Source organism: Micromonas commoda, chromosome 5, assembly GCF_000090985.2.
Source record: "Micromonas commoda chromosome 5, complete sequence".
NCBI lineage: Eukaryota > Viridiplantae > Chlorophyta > Mamiellophyceae > Mamiellales > Mamiellaceae > Micromonas > Micromonas commoda.
The window spans coordinates 433,261-450,468 of record NC_013042.1 but is presented as its reverse complement, the minus strand read 5'-3'; the positions used below and the strand labels follow the sequence as shown (position 1 = coordinate 450,468).

Genomic DNA, 17,208 nt, shown 5'->3' with positions numbered 1-17,208 from the left:
TGTTGGCATCTATCAACGCCAATTCTCGGAGAGTTGTCAGAGGAGGGGGCGCGAGGCCGAGGGCCCACGATGGGGTCGGAGCCGGACGACGACGACGCGCGGTCCTTCGGATCCGAGCCCGACTTCGCCGCCATGTCCTCCCTTCGCATCTCGAGCGGCACCGACGCCGGCCCGTCACCGAACGGGGGACACGTCTTCGACGAGCTCCTCGACGATCCCCCCCGGCCCTTCGACCACGACCTTCGCGAGGCGGAGGCGACGTCGCTGCAGGCGCTGCTGGACAGGTTCGAGGAGCTCCTGCGCCGCGACGGTGGGGAGGGCGACGAAGATGACGACGGCGGTGAGAGACGGCGAGAGGAGACGGAGCGGGACCCATCGCGCCGGCCCCGGCGGGTTCGCTCGGACCGGCAGAACGACATGGTGCCCGTCGCGGAGCTCGCGCGAACATGGCGCCGCGTCGGGTTCGTACCCGCGCCGGGTTCGCGCCGGCGAGCGTCGACGACGCCGTCGATCGGTGTCCAGTGGGTGCCCGCACCGCCCGAAACCCGCGCGGGACAACCCCGGCGCCGCGATCCCCACGCCGCCGCCGCCGACGACGACGACGACGACGACGACGAACCCGCCTCGTCGTCGTCGCCGTGGATCGAGGCCATGCGCGGCGCCGCGGGGGAGTGGTGGTGCGACGCGGAGAAGGCGCCGGGGTTCTTCACGGTCACCGGACGCGGGTACGGCGAGACGCGGATAGATGCGCGCGGTCGAGGACGTTCGACGAACGACGACGAGGGCGGCGAGGAGGACGGGGACGCGTCCGGCGAGGATGAGACTGATGAGACGATCGAGGACACCTTCGCGGTGGCGCACAGCTGTGTAGCGACGGACGAGGACGACGAATCCGACGCGAGACGATGGCGCCTCGGCGTGCCGTGCCTGGACCCGGAGACTGTCATCGCCCTCGACCTCGCGTTCGCGCGGGGCGAGGTACGCGCCGGGGAGGTGGAACCCCCGCCCGTGTGGGTCGCCGGCGCCGTCGGTTCGGGCGGCGATGACGACGATGATCTCGAACTGAGCGCGCTGTGGGGAACGGCGCCGGGACGAGGCGGGTGGAGCGAGGGATCGGAGTGGAGCGAGGCTGGCTCCGAGGAGCGCGAGGCGTACGAGCTGCGCGAGGGTGCGTCGGATCTCGAACGGACGCCGTGACGGATGAGAGGGTCGAGGGTCGTCGGTTAACACTTAGGCTCATCAAAGACTACTAGCTCAAAGACTTTAGTTGTACATCTGGTCCGCCTTCGCCGCGACCTCGTCGGGTTGCCACACGTAATTCGCCGCGAGGTCGGCCCGCCCGTCGCGGGCGCATCCCAAACCCTTCGCCACCGCCGTTCCCAGCCGCGCCGCCGCCGCCGCAGCGTCCGTCTCCGCTTCGGACCCCAGCTTGGCGACTCTGTATCCGTGCGTCAGCGCGCACACGGTTGGAACGCCCGCGTGTCTCAGCGAGTGAACGCACGCGGCGATGGAGCCGTCGGGGATGGGCAGATTTCCTGGCAGCCGATGAACGCCGTCGCCGCCGTTCGCGCCAAGGTCCAGCGGCGCCGCGCCGTTGATGGCGTGCTGGAAAACGACGCCCTCGCCGCCAACGTTGAGCCTGAGCGCCCCCGCGACGATGCACAACGGCGCGCGGCGCTCGGTGACGAGCGACGCCAACGCGTGCGCGAACGGCGCCTCCTCGGCGGCGCTCAGCGGGCGATTGACCGCGATGAGCGACACCCCGGGCGCGGGTTGGACGAGACAGATGCCGGCGACGTCGTCCCCGAACGTCGGCCCGGCGGCGCCCTCGCGGTCCGCGCTCGCCGGGATCCCGACGAGCTCGAGCTCGAGCGCAGCCGCGCCGGGGGGACGCATCGCGAGCATCGCGCGAACGCCCGCGCCGGCGATGTCCACGACGCCCACCGCCACCGTGTCCCCGTCCGCGATGGGAACCTCCCCGCCGCCCTTCAGCCTGAGCTCCACCATCTGGGCCGAAGACCCGCACCTGCGACCCGCGCGCCGCGCGATCTGATCCCTAAAAACTTTGACGTCTCGCGCGTGCGCTGACGCGGAGGGAGACGGGGGGAGGCGAAACGGCGGCGTTTGGGGCGTTTTCGCGTTCCCCTCTCGCGCGGCGACCGCGGCTCTCGAAGCACACGCCGCGCGCCATGTACGGCTGGGAGCGTCGCGGAGGCGACCTTCCCAATCGCCACGCCGAGTCCATCACCCGGGACGACGTCCTCGCCCACCTCGCTCGCACCAGGGACGTCCTCACCGGCGCGCGCGCAAGGAAAGATGCCGACGATCGCGACGGAGCCGTTCGCGCCGACGATACCGAGGCGACCGGCGCGCTCGCCGCGCCGGAGCTCGAGGAGACCCTGGACACGTCCGCGTACTCCACGTGGACCGACGCCAAAGCCCACGCGGCGGAGTCGTACGCGCGCGGGGATTTCGTCGCCGCCGCGGGTCTCTTCGCCGTCGCCGCCGCGATGATCGATCCAACAACGAGCGGCGAAGACGATGCCGGCGGGGTGAACTCCGCCGCGCTGCAGAGCAACCGCTCGTGCGCGCTCCTCGCCGCGGGGCGTCCCGAGGACGCCCTCCTCGCCGCGGACGCGTGCGTCGCCACCCGCCCCGAGTGGCCGAAAGCCCGGTACAGGCGCGCCGAGGCGCTCTTCGCCCTGCGCCGCTTTCGCGAGTGCGCCGACGACCTCGCGCTCGCGACGAAACTCTCCGGAGACTCGCCGGATCCCGTCCTCGCCAAACGCGCCGCCGACTGCGACGCCGCGCTCGCCCAGCTCGCCGTTCTGGACGAGATGGAGACGGAACAGGTCAAGGAGAAGGAGGAGGAAGACGCCAAGGCGCGGAACGAGGAGCAGGCTGAGAGGGACAGGCAACTCGCCGAGCTCACAGCCGCGGCGGAGGACCGGGAGAGGGACCCGGCGGTGAAGGCGCTCTTCCAGCGGCTCGAAAAGACGTTCGAGGAGGCGAAAAAGGCGGGTTCCGAGACGGGACCGGACCCTTTCGAGTGCGAGCATCTGTTGAACAAGATCCTGACGCTCGAGCCGGACTTCACGGCGTGCTCCTTTCAGCTCGCGCTGATCCAGCGCCGGCTGGGAAGACACGCGGCGGCGATTGAGACGATGCGGTCGTGCCTTCACACCGCGGCGGGATTCATGACCGGGTACTCGCAGTTCGGTCAGATGCTCGAGCACATTCACGGGAAGGAGTGCCGGGGGTTCCAAGAGGCCGAGCTGCTGTACGCAAACGTGGCGCAGAGGTATTTCGATCACCCCGACGCGTGGATAGGGTTATCCACGCTGCTCATGCGCCTCGGCAGGGTCAACGACGCAATCGCCGTTTTGCGAGCCGCGATGGTCGGCGGACCGGAGGGTAAGTTCGTCAAGCCCAGGCAGGACGGCGTCGTGCTCATGACCTTGGCCTTCGCCCAGCACATGCGGGGACACTCCGCCGAGCCCACGAGCCTGTACATGCTGTCCGTGACCGCCGGGGGCGGATCGGCGGCGATGTTTCTGCTCCGGAGAATCTTCGAGGATTGCGGCGACGACGAAAACGCGGACACGTACGCCGACGCCTTGACGCAAATGAAGAAAGACGCGCCGCAGGAGCTGTGGCGCGCGTTCGAGGCCATCAACTGGATGTTCGCCGCCCCGCACTGGGTGACCGTGCTGGGCAAGCTGGGTTTGGCGGAGCGCATGAGGGCGAGCGGCCTCGAGGGTCGAATCGTCCCCCCGGCGTACGACGTGTACGAGCGAAAGGACTCCGATGACCCTCCAATCGACTTTGTTCCCGGCGATTACATAGCCAAAGGGAAGAACAGGGTGTACGAGGGCACACATCCCGACGCGCCCCGCGTGCGTCGATGCGAACGCATCGAGGACGTGCAGGCCTTCCTCGGCGACGACGCGGAGTGCTTGCTCGCGCAGAGGTGCGTGTCGGATCCCGCGACGCTCGAAGGAGGACGAAAGTATTCGCTCCATTTTTACGTGGTGGTCTTCGGCGTCGAGCCCAAGCCCAAGAACGAGTGGGACGAAACCGGGCCTCATGTGGTCGTGAACGCGAAGGTAACCAAGGGTTTCAGGCTGTGCGTCGCCCCCGGGCGTTACGTCGAGGGCGGCGAGGATGACGACGCGCACTTAACCAACCGAGGCGCCCGCGGGGACTCCGGCGCCGTCGACTCCGCCGAGATTGACGACGTAGCCGCGTTCGGCGCGCGCGCGGGGATCGACTGGGAGGCCGAGGCGTGGCCTGCCATCACGAACGCGCTGCGCGAGACGCTGATCGCCCTGTGCGCGGGCATGGTGGGCGACGGCGACGCCGTGGGTGATTTCTCCATGGCGGCGCACCAGTCGATGCGAATTCCAAAAATCGTCGAAGCCGCCTTTGTTCTGGACGCGTCGGGCGCGCCCTGGCTCGTGGACCTCTGCCAGCCCGAGTGCTCCAACCCGAGGGCGAAGACGCTGCACGCGGCGGTGGAGGAGGCGATGGGCTGCGCGGGGGAACGTGAATCCGCGTTGGAATCCCTCTTTTGATTCCAAAGCCGAGGCAACTCAAAGTAAGTTTCGCTAAGATTACCGCGACGAAAGAGCTCTCGTCCCCACCCGCGCCGACTCCTCCCGTCCCTTCCCCCTCCCCTTCTCTCTCCGCGATGGTTCACGGCGAACGGTCGCTCGTACACCCGCGTCACTCGTACACCCGCGCCGCGCCTTCACCTGGGCCCCGCGCTGGCCTTGGGGATGACGACGGTGACGGTCCTCGTCGACGACCCCGACCTGCCCCGCCCGCCTCGAGAGCGGGAACCGCGCCTGGCGCCGCCGCCGGCCTCGGACGAGTTAACTCCGGGTTTACCGCCGACGTCGGCCGTCGATGATCGCTTCCTGCTGGCGACCGCCGCGTTCCTGCATATCGCCGCGAGGGGCGCGGGCTTGGGCGTCGGGAGCTCCTTCGCCGATGGGGCTCCTTCGACGTTATTGGACGAGGGCCCGAAGCCCGGGGGATGGTTCTCGCGGTTGCTCGACTTGTACACCTCGACGCGCGGCGCGGGGATGGCGAATCCAACCTTCCTTCCTTCAGTCTTTTGGACGGTACCGTCCGTCTCGGGATCCTTGGGGTTTCTCATCGCGGGGGGCACGTAGAGTCCGAGCTTGTTCATCGACTTCATCATCGTCGTGGGCGTCTTGGACCTGAGGTTGTACCTCGACTCCTGCGCGCGTGTGTGTCGGGGGGGGTATCGGGGTCGTGAGCGGATGGCGCGAGGGCGCGACGGGGGGATCGCGCATCGGCGGATGGAGCGTGCGCGGTGCTCGTGGGTGTTGTCGCAGGGATCGGACGCGTACCTCATCCTCGTTATCGTCGGTGACGGGGCGCTGGTGGATCGAACGGGGGGGATCGGGGGGCTCGTCAGCTCCGATCGGTCGCGGAAAGCGGAAATTCTCGCGAGTCGCGATGAGGGGAGAGAGGTTCGGGTCATCTCGCGTGGATCGTACCGTCTTGACCGCGGTTCTCGGCGTCTTGGCGTAGCGATAAGTCTCCGCGTCGCCGCCGTCTTCGACGCTCCTGAACGGCTGCGAATCGTGGCGGGCGGCGAGGGCGGTATCCCGGTCAGCGTCGAGGAGGGTGAAGGGAAAAAAAAGCGTTTGCGTCTCGGACGAGGCGAGGCGAATCGGCGGGTGACGGGTCGTGGATCTCGGGGCGCGTCGGCTCCCACCTCCGCGGCTCGCTTCATGCCGAGCACGCGCTCGGGGGACACCATGAAGAGTGAGTAGGGCTTCTCCCCCGAGGCTCTTGCCTCGGCCGCCTGCGACCGCAGGTACGCGAGCGCGCTCATGTCGTTCTGGCGCGGGGGAACAGCCCCTTCTCGGGAAAACAGACCGGTGACTCGTGTCGGTTCCCCCCGATGATTTTTCGGCACCTGACGACGGCCCCCCTCGGTCAACTCGGGAAAAAAAAGATCCGCGGCCGCCTCACACGTACGCTCGCCGAGTCGCGGAGCGCACCCGAGTCACACAGAAACCCAAATGGTCCGTCCCTGAGCCCATCGGTTTCGCCGCGATGCCCCCTTCGCCCCGGTATCGCGCCCGAACGCGCTCGTGAACCCGCGATCTGAGGCCGACACCTTCGCAAACTTTCTCGCAGGATCCGACTCTGGAGGCCATCAAGCAGAAGAGGCTGGCCGAGCTGGGTGCTCAGGAGGGCGGCATGCCCCAGAGCGCGGAGGATGCCCAGGCCGCGCAGGAGCGCGCCGAGGCCATGCAGGAGCAGCGCGCGGCCGCAATCGCGTCGCTGATGGAGCCCAAGGCCAGGGAGCGCCTCGCTCGCATCGCGCTCGTCAAGCCGGAAAAGGCGCAGGCGCTCGAGAACATGCTCCTCCAGGCGGCGCAGAGGGGCCAGCTCGGCGGCAAGGTCACGGAGGACGCGCTGATCGGCATGCTCGAGAAGATCAACGGGGGATCGGGCGAGGGTGGCGGCCGGGGCGGCCCCAAGATCGAGATGCGACGCAGGAATGTCATGGACGACGACGATTGGTGATCGTGCCCCCACCCGGGTTGAACCAAGTTACGCACCTGACAGCAGACGGCACAGCAAAACTCAAAAGAAACTGGGAGTTTGCCGTCGATGCGGGTGGGTTGGCGAGGGGGAACGGGAAGACCGCGGGGAAAGGCACGCGTGAACGCACCGCGGGGCGTTTCCACTGCCGCGCGACGACGAGGCGGTGAGCGGTGCGTCGTTATCACTCGTTGTCACGCGTAGCGCTAGCGCTAAAAGCCCACGCGCTTCAGATCAGAAAACAGTTGAAAGTAAACGCAACACGAGTCCTCCTTTCATCGCGACGCCGCCTCTCACTGGTACCTCTTGGGTGTCCTGGACTTGCGGCCGCTTCTGGTCTTCACGGGGGCGCCGGTGGCCTTGTCGAGGAGGGGTCGCCAGATCGGGGAGAGGAGTGCGACGCCGGCGGCGCCGTGGAAGAGCGAGCCAATCGGGAACACGCCAGTCGCATTCTTCATGGGTTCAATTGCGCAGAAGACGGCGATGAGGAGCTGCGCCAGCCCGAAGGAAAGCGCGTACCACTTTGGAGCCTTTCCGCCCTCGTTCTTGAGGATGAGGATACTCGCGAGGCCGTTGCCGAAGTGGACGGCGCCGTACCACGCGATGAGCGCCCTTCCGCCGTCCGAGGATGCGACGGAAGGGAGCCAAGTCAAATCGGTGACCGGAGGAATTAGCGGGATGAAGCTCAGCTGAGGGACGGCAACGGCCCAAAACTGAATGGCGAACACCGCCTCGAGGGCGTTGAGGTAGAGGCCAATCTTGAAGAGGTCGACCGCCATCGTGAATATGTCTGGTTCTTTCGGTCTGGGCGAATGCGGCGCGGCGACAATGCCGACGGCGAAAGGATTTGTGAAACGGTTTTCCGGCGCAGGCTGCATTTCCGGCCATCTCGCCCGAACCCCAACTCGCCACAGATCGGGGCGCGGCGAGAAGGGCGCCGACCAGAGATGGGATCGCGGTCGATCCGCCTCATCGGCGCCCTCTGTATCCTCCTCACGATCCCACCGGTAGGCGCCAGAGCGCCGACGATCCTCCCCGACGCCGACGGCCGCACCCCTCTCGACGCCCCGACCGACGGACGCGCGTGCCACGGCCCGCACATCGAGCTGGGCGTGGGCGTGGGCTGCGACTTCTCCGGCTTCTTCACCGAGGCCCTGGGTCTCCACGTCGCGCTCGCGGCACGGGGCACGTGCGTCAGGACCCCGACGCTGAGCCGATGCGAGCCCGCCCTGCGCGGGCTCCTCACCCCGCACGAGCGCGAGGCGGCGTCCACCGCGGGGAGGTTCCAGGACGATGCGTCGCAGCCGGACGTGGACGTGCGCTGGCACAACGGCGAGGACGCGCCGTGCCCGTGGGAGAGGGACTCGGTTCGCGAGGCGGAGGCGCGCGGGACGCTGGCGGTGCTCAGGAGCATGACCGAGAAGGTGGTGCTGAGCGACACGCTGCGGCGGTGCTGCGCCCTGGTGCACGAGACGTGGGTGCCCACCGAGTGGCACAGGAAACTGTACCGGCGCGAGGGGTGCCCCAACGCGAGGGCGCTCCCGGAGGCGGTGGACGACCGGATATTCCGGGGTAAGATCCCCGGGGACGGCGACTCGGTTCGTTCAGACTCGGGTGCCGACTCGGGTGCCAGCCTTCGTGACTCGAAGAAGACGGTGTTCCTGAGCGTGTTCCAGTGGCAACACCGCAAGGGACCGGATGCGCTCCTCAAGGCGTACTGGAACGCGTTTGACGCCAAAGACGACGTGGTCCTTCGAATTCGCGCCAAGGTTCCCGGCTGGGCGCACAACCCGTTCAGGACCGCGAACGACGGGGTGAAGCACTGGGCGAGGGCGCTGTGGAACACGTCGCCGGGAAAGCTCGCGGCGGTGGAGGTCATCGAGGTTAAAGACGGGGAAGACGTCACCCGGGAGCAAATGGCTTCGATGTACAGGTCAGCGCACGCCTTCGTGTTACCCTCGAGGGGCGAGGGTTGGTGCCTGCCGTGCGCCGAGGCGATGGCCAGCGGGACGCTGCTCATCGCCAGCGACTTCAGCGGCACGACCGCCTTCGCGGACAGCACGAACTCGCTGCCGGTGCAGTGCGTGGTGATCAACGCTCAAAAGGGATGCGAGCCCGACGTGGAGGGGCTGGCGTGGCGGCTTCGGTGGACGCACGACCACCGCGCGGAGGCGGCGGCGCTCGGGACGAAGGGCGCCGACGACATTCGCGTCAAGTTTGGCATGTCCGCGGTGGCGACGTTGTGGGCGGAGGAGGGGAGGAGGGGGCTCGGGAGGTTCGACGCTCGGCGGCTGGTAGACGTGGACTAGAGCTACTACTAGAGTGGCGGAAAAACTAACACCGGCTGTTGCTGCGAATCGCGTCGAATGTCGTATATGCCATTAACGGTACATGAAATTCAGTCACAACGTTTTCGGGATTTGTCGAAATCAATCCTAATTAACTGAAAAACGTGCAAAATGACCGAGTCGCGGTGAGAAAAAAAAAATTCTGCCAGCCTGTTTTTGAAACAGCCACGGTGCGCGACCCTACCCTGCGCACAACTCGGCGAGCCTGCGAGGCGACGCCGGGCAGAGGCCGACCGCGTCGATTCGCGACTGCTCGTACCGATCGTTGGGCACGGGCGGAGCGACTCTGACTCGGCGGTGACGACCCGGAGACCCACACGCGACGGTCGATGGGGCACCCGAGACGTGAGCCCCGAGCGGGTTCGATGAATGGAAGGTGGGCGAGGCCGGCGCTGGCCGCGCTCGCCTTCCTCGCTCTGTTCGCCGGCACGGCGCTCGCGGGTGCGCGTCCCTTCCCATCGAATCATCCTCGATCGGAAAAGTTTTTCTCACCCGGGCGTCGTCGCGGTCTTCGCACCCGACCGTCGCACCGCCCAACCCCAGACCGGACGCCCCGCATCACCGCCTGGCGCTCGGGAAGTCACCTGACCCCGCGACCCGTCCTTCCCCGCGCCCCGCAGACTCCACCGAGCCGCTGTTTCACTCCGGCTATCCCACGACGTCGAGCGTGACGGGCTCCCAGTTCGACCTGGAGGTCAAGGTGAGCACGCGCATCCCTCCCCAGGACCCGCGCGGGGGCGCCCCAACAAAAAAGCAAATTCACCAACGGACCCACCCGGAACCCGCATTTATTTTTTATCCCGATTCGATCCTGACCACGGTTTCCCCCGCGCGCCCAGCTCAACGAGGGAGGAACGGTGTACTACTACGTGGTCAGAAGCGCCACGGCGGCGACACCGACCGCGTCGCAGGTCGAGGCGCTGTACAACTCCTACGTCGTGGACGGGGCGAGCTACACAGTGCACAAGAACGGCACCATCGCAGTCACCGCCGACACCGCCGCGTCGGTGACCTTGACCGGATACGACGATAACGAGGCGCTCAGCGTCTTCCTCGTCGCCAAGGACTCCAACGGCAACCTCCAGACTTTGACCACGGAGCTCGACCTGGTGATGGGGGACGATAACCCACCGACGTACGCCTCTGGATACCCGTACGCGGATTCCATCGACGCGGATTCGTTTCACTTCTCCGTCGTCCTCAACGAAGCCGGCACGGTACACTTCGCGGTGCTTCCCAAGGGTACCACGGCGCCGACGACGGTGGCCGAGATTACCGGGTGTACCGTCACCGGCGCGGTGGCGTGCTCGCCGGGCGGCGGCGTTTACGTCCCGGCCAGGCCTTACTACCTCTCCTCGTCTCTCTACCACGTCTCCTTTAACCTGCGGAGCGTGGCGGACCTGTCGACGTGCACCTCCGCGTGGAACAACAACGCCGCGAGCACGACGAACACGTCCCTGCCGCAGGCGTGCCCCAAGCTGGCGGCGGCCGGCGCGACCGAGTACGACGTCTGGTACATCGCCGAGGATGACAACGCGCAAGCCGGGTACGGCCGCTCAAACAACGTTCAACCCGCGTCGGACATTTCCTCGCAGAAGCTCGAGGTGACCACCGCCGACGTCGCCCCACCCACCCCCGCGTCCGGTTTCCCCAAGGCCAAGAACGTCGCGGCGACGTCCGCGCAGCTGTCGATGAACATGGACGAGCCCGGCAAGGCTTGGTACCTCATCGTCCCCAACGCCTCCGCGGCGCCGACGGCGGCGCAAGTCGTCGACCAGGTGAGCGTCTACGGCGGCGTCACCGTCGTCAAGAAGGGGTCGTGGACCGTTCCCACCGCGGACACGGACGCTGACGTGTCCCTCACCGGGCTCGACGACGAGACTGCGTACAGCGCCTACGTCGTGGTGCAAGACGAGGGCGACGCCGACACGGCTACGAACAAGTACGCGTCGAATTCGCCGGTGGCTGAGACGTCCGCGACTCGCGTGCAGTTCACCACGCTCGACGGATCGCCGCCCGTCTTCGAGGGCGGCCCCGCGCTGCCGGCGGTGTCCGACGTGGACAGCACGTCGTTCTCGCTCGACGTGCAGCTCGACGAGGTGGGCAAGGCGTACTACCTGGTGGTGAAGAGGACGACGGATTCGGAGCCCACGCCGCCGACGCCGGCGCAGGTTCTCGCCGGCTCCTTCTCGGGCACCGTGGCGTGCGGTCACGTGGACGTCTCCGCCGGGAAGACCACCGCCAGCAAGATCATCGCGGACACGGCGAATAAGCTGACGGTCAGCGCGTGCCAGGACCCGGGGGACTCGTCGCAGCTCGCGCTCCCCGGCGAGGGCACCGGCGGGTCCACCACCGGCAGCTGCTCGTCGTGCCCCACCATCCTCCCCGACCAGCGGTACTGGGTATACGTCGTCGGCCAGGACGACGACCTCAACAACATGACGTCCACGCGCACGATCGTGGTTCGGACCACCGACGAGACGCCGCCGACGTTTAAGGACCACTCCTCCAAGACGACTCCGTATCTCAGCGGTAACGAGCCGAGCGCGGGAACCCCGGGGAAGAGCAACGACGGCGTCACCCTCTCCGTGACCCTCGCGCTCTCGGAACCCGGCACGGCGTACTTTATGGTTGTCGAAGCCTCGAAAACCGCGCCGACGCCCGCGCAGATTCGCTATTGCGGAGACGCGAGCATCGGCACCGCGTTTGGCACCAGACCGCCGTGGAACACCTACACCCCGAGCGACTCCACCACCAACACGGCGTTCGTGTGCGGAGCCCGGAACGTCCCGGAGAAGGACACCGGATACGAGATGGAGCTCTCCGGAATTCCGTCGGAGACTTCCGTCAAGGTGTACGTCGCCGCGGAGGATTTCGAGAAGTACCGCCCGTCCCACCCGGCGCTCAAAATCAATCCCCCGGTCAGCAACCTGCAAACCGCCGCGACCGCCATCGGGCCCGTCACCACCGCGGACATCGATCCGCCCACGTGGCAAGCCGTCGGCGGCGTCCAGTACCCCCGCGTTCCGTACACCGAGGATACCGACATCACGGATGACGACGCCAAAATCTCCGTCGCGCTCGACGAACCGGGTTACGTCTACTACGTGGTGGTGCCCAAGGATTACACGTACAACGCGCAGTTCACGGACGGAAGCGCGCGGTCGACGCCCACGGTCGCGGAGGTGATGGCGGGGACCGGTCCCGGCGGCGGCGGCAACGTCACCGCGGGAACCCAGGACGTCGCCGCGGGCGGCACCGTGGTCAACATCACGACGGCTTCGGCGGCTCTCACCAACGAGACGGCGTACGACGTGTACCTCGTGGCCGAGGACAAGGCGACGGTCGACGGCGTGGACCTGCGGAACAAGCAGACGACGGTGGTCAAGCTGACGTTTGCGACGCGCGACGTCACGGCGCCAAAGTTCGCGACGGGGTATCCCAAGGTTGACACGGAGCCGGAAAAACTGGAGGTGACGGCGAAGCTCGACGAAGCGGGCCACGTGTATTTCGTCGTGATCGCCGACGGCGACACCGCGCCCACCGTCGACGAGGTCATCGCGGGAGTCGATTACGGCGGCGTCACGGTTGTCAAGAAGTGCGGGCAAGCGACTGTAAACGTCAGCTCCTTCGACGCGCCCGAACCCGCGAATGAATACAAGTGCGAGGTATCGGGTCTGTCCCAGGAGACCGACTACGACGTCTACGTCGTCGCCGTCGACAACGTGGACGACGACAAGGACAGCGGCGACGCCTTCCCCGACGCCAACAAGCAGGCTGCGGTGACAAAGCTCGACGCGACGACGAAAGACGCCACGCCTCCCGTCTGGACCGCCTCGTACCCCGGCATCGAGGACCTCACCGGAGACACCTTCAACCTGACCCTGAACCTCGACGAGATCGGCGTCGCCTACTACACCGTGGACGCCTACGATAAGACGAGTCCCGACGTCGAGGACGTCAGGAACGGCGTCGACGTCTACGGCGGGGCGGTGTTCGCCAAGGGGACGGCCAACGTCAGCGCCGCCAACACCAAGATTGAACACGTCGTGACCGGAACCTTCGTCTCCGAGACGGACTACTACGTCTACGTCACCGCCGCGGACGACGAGCCCGTCCCGAACAAGCAGACGGCGCTCCAGAAGATTCACATCCGCACCCCCGACGTCACGCCCCCCGAGTTTGTCGGCGAGTGGACCAGCGCGGGGACCATCGTCGACGTCGACGGCACGAGCTTCAAGCTGGTGGTTCAGCTCAACGAGCCGGGCACCGTGTACTACCACGTCGTTCCCAAGGGCGAGACACCCGCCAGCGCCTCGTCAGCGAGGTCTCTCGCCGTGTCTGGGGGATCCACGTCGTCGTTTAACCCCAAGGCGTGCGGCTCCTTCGCCGTCGCCAGCGCAAACACCAACGTCACTCACGCCGTCACCACCAACACCACGTCCGGCTGCGCGTCATCCACCGACTGCAAGGTGTGCCCGAAGCTGACGAGCGAAACGGAATACGACGTGTGGATCGTCGCCGAGGACGACGGCGGGCACGGGATCCCCCTCGCCGCCACCACCGACGCCAAGAACCTCCAAGCCGAGGTGACTCTGGTCAAGGCTAAGCATCCAAACACGGAGTACGACAACTCCGGCGTCAACTTTTCCTTCGCCACCGCCGACGTCACCGCGCCGTCGTTCACGAACTCTACCCCGGGGTACACGCACGTCTCCGGCGAGGGCTTCGACCTGCAGCTGCAGATCAACGAGGCTGGTAAGGTTTGGTACGCGCTTGTCAACTCCACGTGCGCGACGGCTCCAACCGCCGAGAAGATCCGAGCGGGCACCGACGGATGCGACTCCAAGACGGGCGTCGCCGCCTACGGCAGCGTCGACCTCGCCAAGGACACGTTCACGCTGTTCACCATCGACTCCATCGGGCTGGAGAGCAGGCAGGAGGACTCGTACGCAACCTACGTCTACGCCGAGGACGATGAGCCCACCGGGTTCACCTCGGCGACGACGCCCAACCGCGGCGCCGTGCAAAAGTACACGACCGATCCCTCCACCGCGGATATCCTCCCGCCGCTGTTCAACGAGCTCTACGCGAACGAATCCGAGTCCAGGACCGGGTTTGGCGCCCTGAAGACGACGTTCAACATCTCCGTCGAGATGGACGAGCCGGGTCAGGTGTACTACGTCGCGTTTCCCGCGTGGCACGCCGAAGCCGCGCACGCTTCGAAGAACATGCCCGGAAAACAGGCGCCCACCGCGGCGCAGGTCAAGGCGGGTAAGGATCACGCGGGGGCCGCCGCCGAGGTGAGCGGGACGTTCGCGGTGACCGCGGGTGGTGTGCTGACAAAGTCCACCACCGACGACCCGCTCACCGACGGCATCGTGTACGACGTGTACGTGGTGGCGGAGGACGACGCGGGCGACGACACGCGAGCGCACAAGCCCGGTCTCGCCGCGGTGGATAACCTCCAGGCGGCTCCCACCAAGGTTCAGGTCACCACCGCCGACGGCACCGCCCCGCTGTTCTCGGGCAACCCGTGCGACTCGAAGAAGCACGAGGTGTGCACGTCGATCCTCCACTCGGAGGAGTACCGGCACTCCAAGTACCCGACGATGTCCGACTGCGCCGCCGACAAGTTCACCCTCACCGTCGCCGTCGACGAGCCCGGAAGCAAGGTGCACTACATGGCAGTTGCGGACGCGACGGATTACTCGTCCGCGAACGCGGCGCCCGTCACCGACCCTACCCTGGAGCAGATCAAGGCTGGCGTCGACTACACCGACGTTCGAACGAGCGCTTCGGTGACCAAGCTCGCGGCTGGGTCGATCACCGCGACCCTGGCGGGTACCGAATACGACGTCGACGTCACCTTCACCGCCCCGAGCACCGGGTACTACTCGGTGTTTGTCGCCACCGAGGGACCCAACGGCAACCTCGGCGACGGAGACGTCCGGCGGACGGCGAGGGTCCAGCCCACCAAGCTCGCGCCCTGCTTCGTCTCGAACCTCGGCGGCGTCTCCGTGACGACCGAGACTGTGCGCTGGACCGCCACGGACGACTCGCTCGTCGCGAAGATGCACCTGACCTCCCCCGCCGTCGTGTCCTACGTCCTTCTGCGGAAGGGTTCCCCGGCGCCGAGCCCGACGCAGATCCTCAACGGCAAGGACAGCGCCGGTAACTCGCCCGCATGTTACGACTACGTGAACCTCGCGGCGCCGAGAAACAACGTCCGGTGCTTCTTCGCGGATAACTCCAAGACGGACACCGCGGGCAGCACCGACTGCACCGCGGACGGCTACGGCACCACCACCGACGACACCACCGCGTGCACAATCGCTACTTTTGCCAACCTCAGCAACGCGGTTGAATACGACTTTTACGCTGTGGCGACGCACGTCAACGGCACGGTGAAGAGTGACGAGACTGGGCCGGATTCGACGACGGGTACCCCGATTTACTACGGCGAGTTCACGCGGGTTCCGGTCAAGAGCACGGGGCGGACGACGGACTCGGTGCCGCCGTTTTTCAAGTCGAGCTTCCCAAAGGTCAAGGCGATCAAGGGCAACGAGGCTGTGCTCGAGGTGCGGCTGAACGAGCCCGGAACCGTGTACTGGGTCGTCGACGAGAACACCGCCGCGGACCCGACCCCGGCGCAGGTCAAGGCGGGCACGGATTCGAACGATAACGCCACGGCGCTCATCGCGAAGGGCAGCATCGCCATGCCGACGGTCATCTCCAAGACGCCGAATTACGCCCCGTACAACGTGACGATAACCGGCCTCAAGCCCAAGTCCATGTACAACGTCCACATCATCGCCGAGGACGACGATTCGGGCGATTACGGCGGCAACCTGCAGACCGCGATCACCACCGTCGCGTTCACGTCGGCTTCCACCGACGCGCACCTCGGCGGCCTCGTCGCGAGGGTCGTCAACGGAGGCGACTCCGCCAACCTGGGTTTGGTGCCGCCGTTTAAGCAGTCAATCACCTATTACGCCGTGTTCGTCAACGTCACCACGAGCACCGTGCAGCTGACTCCCATCTCCAACGACACCGAGAGCATCGGGAAGATCAAGGTTAACGGCACGGCGAGGGCGTCGCAGAGCGAGTTCGCCGTGACCGTCCCTCACGGCAAGACCATCTACGAGTTTGAGGTCACCGCCGGCGACGGCGTGACCAAAAAGATTTACCACCTCGGCATAACCCGCGCCGTGGACTCGACGGTGACCAACTCGTCGCTGGTGCTCTTGCAGGTGAAGTACGACGACGACACCATCGTTAACTCGACGCAAATGGGGGGACGGACGTGGCCCAAGTGCGTCAAGGGGTGCGACAGCAACGCCCCCGCGAGGTGTTCGTCCGCCAACCCGCAGTGCGTCATGGACTCGCGACTCACGCGGTACTCTGTTCGAATTCCAAACAGGGTCCAATCCATAACGGTCGAGGCGGAGACGGCGGAGAGCGGCGCGAGCGTGATGATGTACACGCAGGGCAGCACGGGCGTGGACTACCCCGGCGGCCTGCCCGGGTACACCACGGGCAAGTCCCTGTCCTCGCATCCGAAGATTGACCTGAGCGCGCTGTCGGCTCGGGGCGGATCGGAATTTCACCTGGTGGTCACAGCCGCCGACGGCGTCACGAAGACGACGTACGTCGTCGCCATCGAGCGGTACGGGCCGGGCGTCTACACCGGCTGGAAGCCCGTGGTGCCCACGACGGCGATGAGGGGGGATCGATACGGCGAGCTCTACGGCGCGGACGACCCGTTGACGACTCGAGTCGGCGTCGATCCGTCGGTTCGCGACCTCAACGTCATCCCCGCCATCGACATCGTCCCGCCCCGGTGGGTCAGCTCCTACCCGCGAACCTACCAGGGATCGGCGTCGACGGAGCTGGACCTCGTGGTACAGCTGGACGAGCCGGGCGTGGTGTATTACCTCATCCTGCCGGACACGGCTAGGGCGCCGACGGCGAGGGAGGTGAAGGAGGGGACGTCGCTGAGAGGCGACGCGGTGAAGGCGGGCAACGTGACGTCGCTGCGGTCGCTCACGCAGGAGACGACGGCGAGCGTGGGGGGGCTGACGGCGTCGACGGCGTACGACGTGTGGTTCGTGGCGGAGGACGACGCGAAGGACCTGCAGCTGGCGCCCAAGCCGAACCTGCAGGTGTCCCCGGTCAAGGTGGACTTCTCCACGGCGAGCTGAACCAGCTGAAATTATGCGCGAGGCTTTAATCACAAACTTGTTTACAATTGATTGAGCGAGGTGTGTCG

The 17,208-nt window shown here is 66.6% G+C and overlaps 8 protein-coding genes across 8 annotated transcripts; 5 read left to right on the top strand and 3 right to left on the bottom strand.

Moving 5' to 3' along the window:
• The first annotated feature begins 51 nt into the window (after positions 1–51).
• MICPUN_58484 (hypothetical protein) lies at positions 52–1,263 on the top strand. Its single transcript, XM_002502413.1, has one exon. It carries the CDS (start codon positions 133–135, stop codon positions 1,195–1,197), a length of 1,065 nt encoding a protein of 354 aa, XP_002502459.1. The 5' UTR covers positions 52–132; the 3' UTR covers positions 1,198–1,263.
• Positions 1,221–2,023, bottom strand: MICPUN_58483 (hypothetical protein). Its single transcript, XM_002502033.1, has one exon. The coding sequence runs from the start codon at positions 2,005–2,007 to the stop codon at positions 1,264–1,266; it is 744 nt and encodes a 247-aa protein (XP_002502079.1). The 5' UTR covers positions 2,008–2,023; the 3' UTR covers positions 1,221–1,263.
• Positions 2,024–2,189: 166 nt separating this feature from the next.
• MICPUN_100451 (predicted protein) lies at positions 2,190–4,574 on the top strand (the record flags this gene model as incomplete). Its single annotated transcript, XM_002502412.1, has 1 exon — positions 2,190–4,574. One exon carries the CDS (start codon positions 2,190–2,192, stop codon positions 4,572–4,574), a length of 2,385 nt encoding a protein of 794 aa, XP_002502458.1.
• A 176-nt stretch (positions 4,575–4,750) lies between these two features.
• On the bottom strand, positions 4,751–5,869 carry MICPUN_58481 (predicted protein; the record flags this gene model as incomplete). Its single annotated transcript, XM_002502032.1, has 3 exons — positions 4,751–5,245; positions 5,529–5,606; positions 5,750–5,869. The coding sequence occupies 3 exons, from the start codon at positions 5,867–5,869 to the stop codon at positions 4,751–4,753; spliced, it is 693 nt and encodes a 230-aa protein (XP_002502078.1).
• A 307-nt stretch (positions 5,870–6,176) lies between these two features.
• On the top strand, positions 6,177–6,570 carry MICPUN_58480 (predicted protein; the record flags this gene model as incomplete). Its single annotated transcript, XM_002502411.1, has 1 exon — positions 6,177–6,570. A coding segment is annotated over one exon (394 nt), but the record flags the coding sequence as incomplete, so codon positions are not given.
• Positions 6,571–6,881: 311 nt separating this feature from the next.
• Positions 6,882–7,367, bottom strand: MICPUN_58479 (predicted protein; the record flags this gene model as incomplete). The annotated part of the gene is made up of 1 exon (XM_002502031.1): positions 6,882–7,367. The coding sequence occupies one exon, from the start codon at positions 7,365–7,367 to the stop codon at positions 6,882–6,884; it is 486 nt and encodes a 161-aa protein (XP_002502077.1).
• Positions 7,368–7,535: 168 nt separating this feature from the next.
• MICPUN_100449 (glycosyltransferase family 4 protein) lies at positions 7,536–8,897 on the top strand (the record flags this gene model as incomplete). The annotated part of the gene is made up of 1 exon (XM_002502410.1): positions 7,536–8,897. The coding sequence occupies one exon, from the start codon at positions 7,536–7,538 to the stop codon at positions 8,895–8,897; it is 1,362 nt and encodes a 453-aa protein (XP_002502456.1).
• A 404-nt stretch (positions 8,898–9,301) lies between these two features.
• Positions 9,302–17,191, top strand: MICPUN_58477 (predicted protein; the record flags this gene model as incomplete). The annotated part of the gene is made up of 3 exons (XM_002502409.1): positions 9,302–9,377; positions 9,557–9,636; positions 9,776–17,191. 3 exons carry the CDS (start codon positions 9,302–9,304, stop codon positions 17,138–17,140), a joined length of 7,521 nt encoding a protein of 2,506 aa, XP_002502455.1. The 3' UTR covers positions 17,141–17,191.
• Between the last annotated feature and the right edge of the window lie 17 nt (positions 17,192–17,208).